This window comes from Lepisma saccharinum, chromosome 24 (genome assembly GCF_977018435.1).
Source record: "Lepisma saccharinum chromosome 24, izLepSacc3.1, whole genome shotgun sequence".
Taxonomy (NCBI): domain Eukaryota; kingdom Metazoa; phylum Arthropoda; class Insecta; order Zygentoma; family Lepismatidae; genus Lepisma; species Lepisma saccharinum.
The window spans coordinates 24,643,853-24,656,764 of record NC_139252.1 but is presented as its reverse complement, the minus strand read 5'-3'; the positions used below and the strand labels follow the sequence as shown (position 1 = coordinate 24,656,764).

Here is a 12,912-nt window from a genome sequence, read left to right as displayed (position 1 = left end):
AATTGACATATCGGCATCAGTAAGAATCCGATATTTAAACCGGTACAGATAATAAACAGTTTTTACCTTCTAATAAGTTTTACATTTTAATTTTGTAATATTTATTGAAAATTGGATTATGATTCTTCATCATTTCAGAGTTTTTGTAATAAAATTATTGAGAGGATCAACCTACCTCAAAATCAGAAATAAAACAGTACATTGCTGAACTAACTATTCCACGTGACCAGGATCTGCTGTTGTATTGGAAATTAAAAAATGAGTATCCAAACCTGAAGCAAGTGCTGAGAAAATACTTGGGCATACCTGCTGCATCAGTATTCAGTATTGCTGGACAGATTTGTGATAAGAGAAGTAGTAGGTTACTTTCAGAAGTGCTTCAAAAACTCATGTTTCTGAAGTTGAATCTGCCAGCATTAAATTTACATTAAGAACAGGAATTCATTTTGCATTTCAAAGAACTGCTTGTGTAATAATGTTAAATCTCTTGGGAATCTATGTTCTTCTTAAAGGTTCTTTTTGTAGATGCAAATGTACATTTGTATCTCATGAGAATATATATGTATATACATATGATATGCAATAGAAATGTACATAGCAAATTTATTTTTGTCATGCTGAAAATAACATCCAATTTCTGTTGAATAATCTTATGTATCGAAATCGGTTAAATATTGGTATTGGTTCCAAAAATTATCAGTGAGTACATCGGCATCGGTAAATTTTCAGCTTCCTCACAACCCTAATGGAGAACATAACATGAATGATTCAATACTATGGGGATTGCTGCAACTCTTCAATGAAGGATGAGGAAATGTTCATGATGATCCATGGAACCACCGACTGACCATCTGTTATACATGAAGATATGGTACATGCAGTTGAAAAGAAGACATTATGATGTCACTTTCCCTGTATTAAAAAAAAAAAAAATCAGTAGCTTCTTCACAAAAATGTGTTTAATACACTTCAGTTTCAGAAACTGTGTGCATGCGAGGTGCAAAGATGCTTACAGAACACAATGAAAGGACAGGGCAGTGTGTTCGTGGCATCATTCTATGAGGAGATACAAAAACTGGTGCCCTGCTATGGCAAGTGCCTCCACAGTGGTGGGGACTATGTTGAAAAGTAACTTACAGTGTGTCCATGAAGTGGCAATATAAATTGTTTGTAAATACACATTGATTCAGAATTGATGGTGCAAGAAGAAAGATCACTAGCGAGAATACTAAAAATGGTAAACGGCCAAGGTCATACATTTTTGTGTGAGGTAGTGTAGCTAAACATCGCTAGGATTGCTAGTGGTGCAGTCTCTCAAGATGGCGACATCGAAACAAGAGAAAGCATTTTGTATGTTGGAATTTGCTTGTACAGAGTATATTGTGAAAGTGCAATGGTTTATTTTTTGGAGGGGTGGGGGTATATAAGTGACACAGGGTCTCCCCTATGGCACAGTGGTATCATTGTCAGTTTGAAATCAAGGGGTCCCGGGTTCGATTCCCGGTAGAGGCACATAGTGGTTCGGATCCCACTTAAACTGTAGTTCCTGTCGCGATTAGCCTTACTGTGCATAAAGTGAACTTATACCACAAACTCAATCAATCAATCCTATGCCACAAAACCTTGACGAACTCAAGCAGCGCATTTCTGTAGTAGTGGAGTCAATTTCTGAGTATATACTGGGACGTGTCTGGGCAGAAGAACTTGAGTACTGTCTTTATGTCTGCCGTGTCAACAATGGCGCCTATATCGAGCACTTGTAATGAGGTAAGAAACTTGGATAATTGTATTTTGATCTCATATCAATATGGTTGCCGTGTGTCATTTCCTATCGTAATATCTAAGACTTCATTTTACACCATTACTTCTGAATCACCCTGTATATTTTTTTCTCTTAACAGCCCGGTGGAACTTACTTCTTGGATAAACAAGATAACAAGATACCAGAATGGCCTTTAGTTCTTTAGGCAGTCAACAATATCTGTATCTGCAATTTATGGTGGTAGAATAGTAACATTGCCATAAGAATTGCTTATGCTATTAAAGATCTTAGAGAACTGATCCTGAAAAGTTTAAACAAAATCAAAATTATTATTAAACATAAACCTCCATAATTGTATTTGTATTCTGTTGATATCTGTCCAAAAACGGTTTTAATTATGGATGAAGCAGAAAATAAGTTAATTAGAATAATGATTCATGAAATTTCTTATTTTGCTCTTAGATTACGCAAAATTATATACCTGGCACAAGAAGTAGTAGTGTCTTTGTTATTATGAATTTATGCATTAATGCTCAACAATTAGACATATCTATTGTAAACTTACCAGGACTTTTACCCATGATAATCCAAGAACAGTTTTCATTCTGACCATTTAGGTTTAAATCATATGTATCTGAAATGACGCCTGTATCTTCAGTAACAATTCTTGCACCACACGACTAAAAAGAAAATAATACATAAATATATTGGGTATGAAAATGGAAGATGTAGATTTAGACATTAGTTACATTTTAAATTACGTCACTGTTACTGTAATAGAATTACATTTGAAAAGTTACCGTAACTTAGTTACTCTGTCTTTCGTAAGAGCCTTCTAACCAAGGGGTCCCGGGTTCGACACCCTGTGAAGGCACATAGTGGTTCGGATCCCACATTAAACTGTACGTCTAGTCCTGATTAGCCTTACTCTACACAAAGTGGACTTAAAACACAAAATCAAGTCTTTCCTACGACTGAATTTAGCCCATAAAATACTCAATTGTGTCAAAGCTAGAGATGGACCAACATGAAATTTTTGTCAATACTGATAAAGTGTCAATATAAAATTTACCAACAGTTAATATTCTACAGATCCAATATAAAATGCCAAATGCTTCATGAGGAATTTTAATGGTTCATTCAACTTCTTAATTAAAGTATGTCACATGATGATTGTGGGTCCTGCCCTGTGGCCGTGCAGTCTAAGGCTTCATGCTTTGGCCCATCTCCTGAGATTTTGGCCTGTGTATGAGACTGGTGGCCACCCACCAGCATGAGGAAATTGGGGAGCTACAAATGAATAAAGTAACCCAGTCACAGAAACCTACAACAATGACTGAGGGTTCGTCTTGCTGACCACACATCAGCCAGCAGTCGGTAGGTAGGGCCTCGCCCTCACAGACTGTTACACCACAGGTTATGTTGTTATAATTATAATAGATGACTGTAAGAGATATTTCCTTAGAAAACAAATTGTGTCTTCTGATATTCAAAAGTAAAAGGTAGTAAAAGGATAGTGACATGGTGGTTCTCTCCAGCCCCTAGGAAGACAGGAGTCCAAGCATCAGCAAAAAAAGGTCCTGCTGACAGTATTGGATTCAAATAGGCATAATAACTGATTATCAAAGAGTAGAATAATTACAAGTCCCATTATGTCAGCATACTCCAAAAATTATTGAAGAAAATCATAACATGTAAGTTGATTGATTGATTTTTATATTGTGGTCACACCAGCACATAGGCTACTTTTGCTCATCACACAATACGAGGAAGACCCCGTTAACTAAGAAAAAACTGAGGACAGGGCCTTAACAAGAGAATAAGGTTGTGTCCGAAAGGTGCAAGACCGTACCTGAAGCAAACATCCTCCGAGAATGGTCTCATGGTTTGGTTTTCAAGTCATGGACTGGAAGTGAAAGTCTTTCAAATTGCACTTTGACTGCAGCGCCAAATACGATCAATAGATAAAACTGAGGACACGATGTTCTTCCCACATTTTAAATACTTGCCTTTCACCACAGAAATCATATATCACTTTCAAATGTTCTTATACATACATTTCCACACATCAGACAAACTTCAACCAACAACTTGCTGGCTTTCTACCTCCGTGATCAAACAAAGGAAGGAGTGCAGGAGTCACATGATCAAGCCTGCAACAAAAGTGCTCCATGCTGTGGTCTCGATTGCTCATTTAAGTGGCACTTTTGAACTGCATTTAGTGACGTCACTTCCATCAAGAATACTTCAAAGACTGCTCTTTGCATCTTTCAGACACAGCCTAAATGATTTCTGTTAAAAACTTCCTCAGTCAATATTTAAAACTAATACAATCATAGAATTCTTAACAAGAGCTTAAACTACACTGTCTCTGAAGAAAAATCCCCATGCCTTAGTTAAAAGCTGAAGCTGTAAAGGGGCAATCAGCACACAGAAGAACAAACGCAGGAAAACACACACCACACAGAATTATACTAGCTGTGGGTCCAGTTGTCAGAAACTCATTGGCCTGCAGGACTACATTTACCAGGATGTATTATGTGGAAGTGAGGTTGACTCTTGGAACTCATTGGCCTGCAGGACTACACCAGGATGTATTATGTGGAAGTGAGGTTGACTCTTGGAACTCATTGGCCTGAGGGACTACATTTATCAGGAAGTACTATGTGGAAGTGAGGTTGACTTTTGGAACTCATTGGCCTGCAGGACTACATTTACTAGGATGTACTATGTGGAAGTGAGCTTGACTTTTGGTGGCTTCTCAGGTCACCCCTTACATGCCCACATAACATGTTAGTGTAGGTTGAGACTGCTTCAAGACAGTTCCCCAATTTAAATGTATGACACTGCAAAAAGGTAAGTGATCACTTGTGACTATGAAACACTGTCTGAGCCTACCTACTCATCTGGTCTTGCACAACCAGACTACTTCTAGTTTCCTTCAGTCATGTCATATTTTCAGGTGACCCACCTACCTGAAAAGACACCCATTTTCTGCAAGAATCATGGTTCAAAGAGAAAAAACCCAAACTTCTACAAAAACTGTACCTCTCACCTTATTCATTGATTGGTCGTTTTGTTTGAATTGTTGTTTTAAGCCCACTTTATGCACTAGGTTAATCAGGACTGGACCTATAGTTTAAAATGGGTTTGATTGATTGATTGCTTTGTATTATTTTACTTCGCCTTTTGTGCCACTTTTGACTAATTTGCGAAGATGGGAATGAGTGATGACATGATGAAATTGATGATTTGACACTCACAAACATCCATGCCCAGGCCCGGATTCAAACCTGGGACCCTTGGCATCGTAGCACAATGTGCTAACCACTCTGCCACAGGGGTCAGCCAGTTTAAAATGGGATCCATCCAAACCACTGTGCAATGTGCCTGCACTGGATATTAAACCTGGAACCTCTCCATTACAAGGTGATGATATTACTATTATGCCATCAGGGATGCCCTCATTCATCAACGGAAGAAAATGTGTAAATCTGCACTGTGGCTATGTACAGAATGAGTAAAGATTGTGCCAAGAATCAATTGGGAAGTACCTTCCCAAATAGTTTACAGATATTCCTTATTATCATAGGTCATTTTTTCGAAATTCTTAGCTCATCCAACTTTCGAGCCAAGCTTACACTGGATGTTTGAATGGAAAGTCACACTCTTTTTAAAAAAAATAGCTTCAACTTTTGTAGCTGTAGTGGTAGTTTACACTAAAAAGTAGCATTAAATGTTGGGAGTTTGAAGCAGATGGAGACAGATAGCATTGACGTTCTCGTGTTTACTTTTCAGTTCTAATCACAAGCATAAAAATACTGAATACAGTACCATAGTGAGTGCATATTACAGAATTACAGCCTTACCAATTTCATTATTGCCATACCAAGGATGCATGATGGTTCTGTAGTTGGTACAGAAAAATGACAGCCTAAAGAATTATCATCATGCTAATTTTATATCAAAGTGCTAAATATTGCCCCCCCCCACCTTCAAAGTTCGATCCCCCCTTACTATGGAAATTCTGTGCCAATCTACGTCCTAACATATCCAATACCAATATCTGGGTATCCCCCTTTCAAGAGTTCCTCCCCAATTTAATGCTCAATCTTCCCCCCTAATAGAATCTCATGATAATCTGAGACTTTACGTTGATAGTCAAGAGTTTTATAGTGCGACCCCCAAAATAATGCTAAGTCTCCCCACAACAATTTACCTGACATTTTGAAACTTAATAAGAACTGGACACTGTCCTCTCCCCCCACATAATACTTATTACCCATCCCTTAGCAGTATACCAAGTGATTATTACATGTTAACCAAGTTCAAATTCTATCCAATGCTGAAATTTTTATTCAGCCAAATTTCAATCGCAAAAAATAAAATTACAAAATCCCCTCCCCCCCAAAAAAAAATTTGGGTGGACGTAACCTGCATCCTCAAACCCGCCTATGAGCACCCCTGCCCTGGACTGCATTCTGCAGACTAACGAGACTTTGGCACCTGGACCTGAAGTGTGTCAGGGTCATGGAGCTCAGATCACTGGTGGATGCCAACTGCAAAGTACCTGGTTCCTGGGGTGCATACCTAGACTAACTTTTCCAACCAGGCTCCTAAAAAGGATCTCCTTAAGGTGCTGATTCCCGGGTTCAAATCCTGGATGACTCTCCCCCAACCAGGGCCTGAAAATGGATGTGTCCACCTTAATGTCCGGTTCCCAGATGCAACTAGGGCGAATCTCCCCAGCCAAATCTTCCCGTCCGTTCCCAATAACAGGTGCTCTAACGGACCTTCTCCTCTCCTTTTCTTTCTAATTCCCTGTCCGTTCCTGGTAACACGGGTGAACCTATAACTAATTCCTTGTCCGTTCCTGGTAACATGGGTGCACCAACAGGTGAATCTATAACTAATTCCCAATCCGTTCCTGGTAACATGGGTGCTCCAACGGGCAATCACGCTCTCTTATTTTCTTTCACATTTTTCCCTTCCTTTCTTTTGTTAATACAGATGTTCATTGTTTTGGGGCATCTTAGTTCGAGTCCCTTGACATGTATTAAGATAGTTATATTATTTTAATAATATTATTATTTAACTCGGGAGTAAGTCTCTCTCATTTTAAATAATTGCAGAGCATTGCTTTTACAAGAGGGCATTTCATTTAATAAAGTTTTGGAATAACTGGTAAAGATAAGTAATACTATAGATTTAACAAATGTATGATAGGAAGAGCTGACCCTGGTAATGTTCACTGTAAAATGTTCTGTACATTGTAAAAGTCGAATATTTGAATATTTTGTAAAAGTTCTGTACTTATACTGTAAAAGTAGTTCTTTTAGCACTGTAAAGAATTTATATCTAAATACCACCCACTGTTACCTGTAATTGGTTACTTGTTTGCCTTTGTAACAAACATGTTAAATCGAGCTTCAGTTGCTGCATTCACTGTTTCAACCCAGCAAGCCCTGAGGTAACTATTCGTGTCTTTATGTCTACGACTGTACAAAGCTAGAATTTAGGGGTGAAACTTTTGTGACTTCTCTGTTCTCACAGTGGGGAGAATGTTGCATGGTGGAAATTATAATAAATTCCCTTGAATTACAGATATACAGGGTAATTCAAAATGAATGGTGCAACTTTACACAGTTATTATGACGTTACTATTTATGATAGAAAATCAGACAAGGCATCAAGAAATCTGGAAGTTTTATTCCCACTTAGCTAGCTTAGTCTGCTTACCCGATGCTCCACCAGGGTCGCCAGTGTCACAAAATGGCTAATGACCAGTAGAAGGCATATTGTGTGTTGGAGATATCGAGAACTGATTCAATCACAATGGTGCAAAGACATGTCCGCATGCTTTTCGGTAGTAATGCATATGTTTCAAACCTCCGAAAGATTTGCCAAAGTTACAGCTGCAAAATGTTAGTGCCTTCAACTGTTGACAAGCAAGTATTTGATTATCGTTTGGACCTTTTCTGCATTACACATGGTTCCCATGTTGATTATTTACAATGTGACTAAAACTTCCAGATGTCTTCTTTATATTGATGCCTTGTCTCATATCTATCATAAATGGTAAGGCCATAATAACTGTGTAAAGTTGGACCATTCATGTTGAATTACCCTATATTATATACCATCCCAAAAGAGCTAAAACTTGAGGTCAGAAGGAATAATTCCTATCAACCTGCATCCCCTACAAATATCACCTTAGATCAGTCCAATACTCTCCTACTCTGCACAAAGATTTGTGACTAAATTCTAGTCAGTGAGCTCCTCTCTAAATCAAGTCATAATTTCATGCTCTGAAAATACGACAGTCTTATCTTTTCAAAATAATTCATTGCAAATACACCATCAACATCATCATCATCATCCTTTGCTGTTTCCTGCATCTGGCAAATGAAAAACTCAATAAGCTGACCAAAGCAGAGATTTATTTTATTATAAAACATAAACTAAATGTAACGTTTCAACCTTCTAGCAAGGTCTTCTTCAGACTATGCACCAAGTACAAATGTAACAAGGTACAAAACAGGACGATTTATATACACACAAGAATTACTCCCCTCCAGACTATTAGAAAGTTGTTCTGGAACATTCTAGCAGGTGGCTTTCCCTTGTCAATTGTACTTTCACCTGAAAGGCGATTTACCTAAACATTTTCATTCATCTGGAATGTGGTTGGACTCTTTATCTCACGCTCTTTTCCTTCATTCTTCTTCCTTCTTCTCTCCTCTTTCTCTCTTGATCTTTCCACTCTTTCTAACACCTTCTTCAATTCTTTGTTTATGAAGAGAGGACAAGAAATTGAAACCGCTTGGCATCAGAAGAAGTGTGTATCAGGGGTATTCTGCCACAAAAGAAGTGATGTAAGTGAGGTGACAAAAATACATTTTATAATGAATATGGAGGACAGAATCAAGAAAATATGCACGAAAAAATGTGAAAAATTGATTGATTGATTGATTTAGTTTATTTTACTTCACGTTTTGTGCCTCTTGGCTAATTTGCGAAGATGGGGATGAGTGATGAAATGATGAAATTGATGAATGGGCATTCACAATCAACCAAGCCCGACCGGGATTCGAACCCAGGACCCTTGGCGTCGCAGCACGATGTGCTAACCACTCGGCCACAGGGTCGGGCCAAAAAAATGTGAAAAAGAAGGCAAAATAAATAGCCTATATAAACAGCTGGAAAAGAATGGCTACGGGAAGGGGGATAGACTGTACATAAACAGAAGAAGGAAGAAAAGTAGCAGGGGAGAATTGGAAGAGAAAGAAAAAGAGGAAGAGAAAGAAAAAGAGGTAGGGAAAGAAAAAGAGAGGAGGTTTGGAATAAGGAGTATGGGGAAGACCACAGAAAAGATATGCAAAGTGCTTAGGAAAGCGGGCATTAAAACTTACAGGAAGGGAGGGAGAAGTATCTTAAGAATAGCGAAGAATTCAAACAAGGAAAAGGAAAACAGAGAAGAGGAAGAGGAAGGGATTATCTATGAAGTGAAATGTAAAGAATGTCAGTGTGTGTACTTAGGAGAAACAAAAGAGAGGCTGAAAGACAGGTTGAAACAACATGAAAGACAGGTTGAAACAACATAGAGATGATGTACGATTTAAGAGAGAGAGAAATGTGATATTTAAACACATGAGAGAAACAGGACATGACATAGAGTGGGATGAGGCTAAGCAGATAGGAAGGGAGAAGAGAATACTAGTGAGAAAATGGAAGGAGGCCAAGGAAATAGAGAAGAAAGGTGAAGGAGACACAATGAACTGGAATGGGGAACTGAAGATAAACAAAGAATGGAAGAAGGTGTTAAAAAGAGTGGAAAGGACAAGAGAGAAAGAGGAGAGAAGAAGGAAGAAGAATGAAGGAAAAGAGTGTGAGATAGAGAGTCCAACCACATTCCAGATGAAAGAAAATGTTTAGGTAAATCGCCTTTCAGGTGAAAGTACAGTTGACAAGGGAAAGCCACCTGCTAGAATGTTCCAGAACAACTTTCTAATAGTCTGGAGGAGAGTAATGTTTGTGTATATATATCGTCCTGTTTTGTACCTTGTTACATTTGTACTTGGTACAGAGTCTGAAGAAGACCTTGCTAGAAGGTTGAAACGATACATTTAGTTTATGTTTTAGAATGTAATAAATCTCTGCCTTGGTCAGCATATTGAGTTTTTCATATCATGGAAACAAGGCTTAATGGTGTTATAATTACACATGCAAATGCACACAAAATACAACACAATATGTTCAAAGAACTTACCGCTGAATAATTAGCCATAAATCCCTTAGCAGAATTTGTCCCATCAGCTTTCATACGAATAAGCATTCGATTGCCAGTAGATTTGTAAACAGTTTGAGATAGAAGTTGGCTCCCGCAATGGTTCAACAGCAATTCTGCATCTTCATTATCACCATCATAAACCTAAAATGAAATAACACATTTTACTAATTAATCATAAGAACAGGCCTCCCCAATGGCATAGTGGTAATGTCATCACCTTGTAATCAAGGAGTCCTGTGTTTGATACCTGGTGGAGGCACATAGTGGTTCAGATCCCACCTTAACATTTAGTGCATTGATATATACAAGGGTTATTTTTTAAGTAAGGTCCATTTTGCAAAAAAAAAACAAAAAAAAAATGAAGTAAGTAAATGCTTTTCAAGAAACCATTTATTTTGTGGATTTACATACACTTCTTTATTTTTCTACATAATTTCCTTGCTGGTTTAAACATTTATCATAACGAACTACGACTTTTTGGATACCCTCCTCATAGAACTCTGCCGCCTGTGATAATAGCCAGGTACTAATGGAAGCTGAGTTAATTGTTGTTCCTTGCAGCAAAAAGTCCACTAACAAAACACCCTGCCTGTTCCAAAACACAGTTGCCATGATGCTGCTCAAAGAATGCCGGGAGCCTGCGCATGCACTCATTCCCACACTCACGTGCAATTTTAAATGGTATTCACAAACAGACCTTGCACCTAGCAACTACCACCTCTTCCACCATCTGAAAACCTTCCTGGGCGGCATGCATTTAGACACTGATGAAGAAGTGAAAACGACCTTGAGTAACTGGCTATCGTCACAGGCGGCAGAGTTCTACGAGGAGGGTATCCAAAAACTTGCAGTTCGTTACGGTAAATGATTAAACCGGCAAGGAAATTATGTAGCAAAATAGAGAAGTGTATGTAAATTCAGAAAATAAATGGTTTTTTGAAAAACATTTACTTCATTTTTATTGCAAAACGGACCTTACTTAAAAAAATAACCCTCGCATATCCTACAGTCGGTACACCTGTTAAGGACAGATCGACACCACATAATTAGCAATTAAATTGCCACTTCTTGAAAACTACACATGATATTTCAATTCTGTCTTTTTTGTTCATTAGTATACATATGAAGGTATGACATACTTGAATTACAAAACAATATATCCATTGAAATAATTCTTGAAGCTTTCCTGGCAGCAAATATTGAAGAGATTTTCTCGGGCAATCAGCCAGGTGATTTCTGGATAGGCTTCCAAGCATTCGAGAGCTAACGTCACTCTCATCTTCAAGGATTGAAGTGCAGAGAATAGTTAGAATACGGCACCTAATTGGCCTGCCAACTACACCGTACCCCTCCCACATCAAATACATATAACCATGCCCTAATTTATCTCTGCACTTCAATCCCTGGAGATGAGAGTGACGTTAGCTCTCGAAAGATTGGAAGCCTATCCGGAAATCACCTGGCTGATTGCCCGAGAAAACCTCTTCAATATATCCATTGTTAATATTTACAAGCAGACTTTGAAGAATCCTTTGGTTCCCTCTGTTGTATTATGGGATAGATTTTATAAAATAAGCTATAACTCTTCAATCGCCACTTATTTCTGATATATCACTTTTACATGTAACAGTGAGAACACTTAACAATGAGCGACAATTGAGGATCAATGACAAAGGTCCACTTTTCGAAAATTCCAGAAAATTACGGCTTTTGAAAATGTTATATAATGTACAAATTTCACCTCTGATAAAAACCCTGTCTTTAAGAAAGAAAACAACCGATTTCATCTCTGTACGACAATTACTTATAGAGGTTGTTTTCTTTTAAATTTTTGACAAGTTTGAAAAAACATGTGCTTGAAAAGGTGCTGGCTTCAATGGGAATACACTCGCACGAGGTTCTGTCCGCTAAAGGTTAAATACTGACCCTTATTGCACTTTTGTAACGATTATTACTAAGCATATGAAGTGGTAGGTTTCAATACTTACATTAACATAATATGCAGAACAGTTGGTACTGGATCCAAGATCAAAATCAATAAATGTTAAATTCACAACTTGTGTTGGGTTAACTTCAATTAGCCATTCACAGTCATCATTTATTCCATAATTTTGATGGGGATAGTTTCTTGAAGCAATGCTTCCACTATGTCCAGTAAACTTTCCTCCACAATCTGAAAAGTGGAAATAGTTAATTATTGAAAGCAAGAGTTGGAACTTACCACTACCTAAAATTTTACTTCATATTATTTCAACAAATAATAACATATACCAGTCAGTGTGACCAACCTAAAGAAAATTATGTAGAAAGTGCGGATAATTTTCACAAGTATCTTCGCAAAAAATTTGAGAAAACATGTATGGTTACAGTATTGCAAAGTGATGTGACAACAAACTTCTTACACTAACCTTACCTTACAATAAGGTCTGCTAAGCCTAGTTAACCCTCTGATTAGAGATGTGCCGAAGCCGATTACAGATATATGAAAATCGGCAGAAATTGACATATTGGGATTGGCAAAAATCCGATACTTAAACCGGTACAGATAAGACTAGAGTTTACCTTCTAATAAGTTTTATATTTTAATTTTGTAAGATTTATTGAAAATTAGTTTAGGGTTCTTCATCATTTGTAGAGTTTTTGTAATAAAATTATTGCAAACTCTCATTCAGAGAATCAACCTACCTCAAAATCAGAAATAAAACAGTACATTGCTGAACCAACTATTCCACGTGACCAGGATCCGTTGTTGTATTGGACATTCAAAAGTGAGTATCCAAACCTGAAGCAAGTGCTGAGAAAATACTTGGGCATACCTGCTGCATCAGTATTCAGTGTTTCTGGACAGATTTGCAATAAG

The 12,912-nt window shown here is 37.7% G+C and overlaps 1 protein-coding gene across 1 annotated transcript in view; it reads right to left on the bottom strand.

The window, feature by feature from the left end:
- The window catches only part of LOC145978140 (cubilin-like), a 416,836-nt gene that overhangs the window by 202,263 nt on the left and 201,661 nt on the right, over positions 1-12,912 (bottom strand). The window contains exons 31-33 of the mRNA XM_083110579.1: positions 12,041-12,225; positions 10,032-10,193; positions 2,328-2,442 (exon numbers count right to left, since the gene is read on the bottom strand). Of these exons, the coding sequence (XP_082966705.1) occupies positions 2,328-2,442; positions 10,032-10,193; positions 12,041-12,225 (462 nt within the window). The remainder of the gene's footprint in view (positions 1-2,327; positions 2,443-10,031; positions 10,194-12,040; positions 12,226-12,912) is intronic.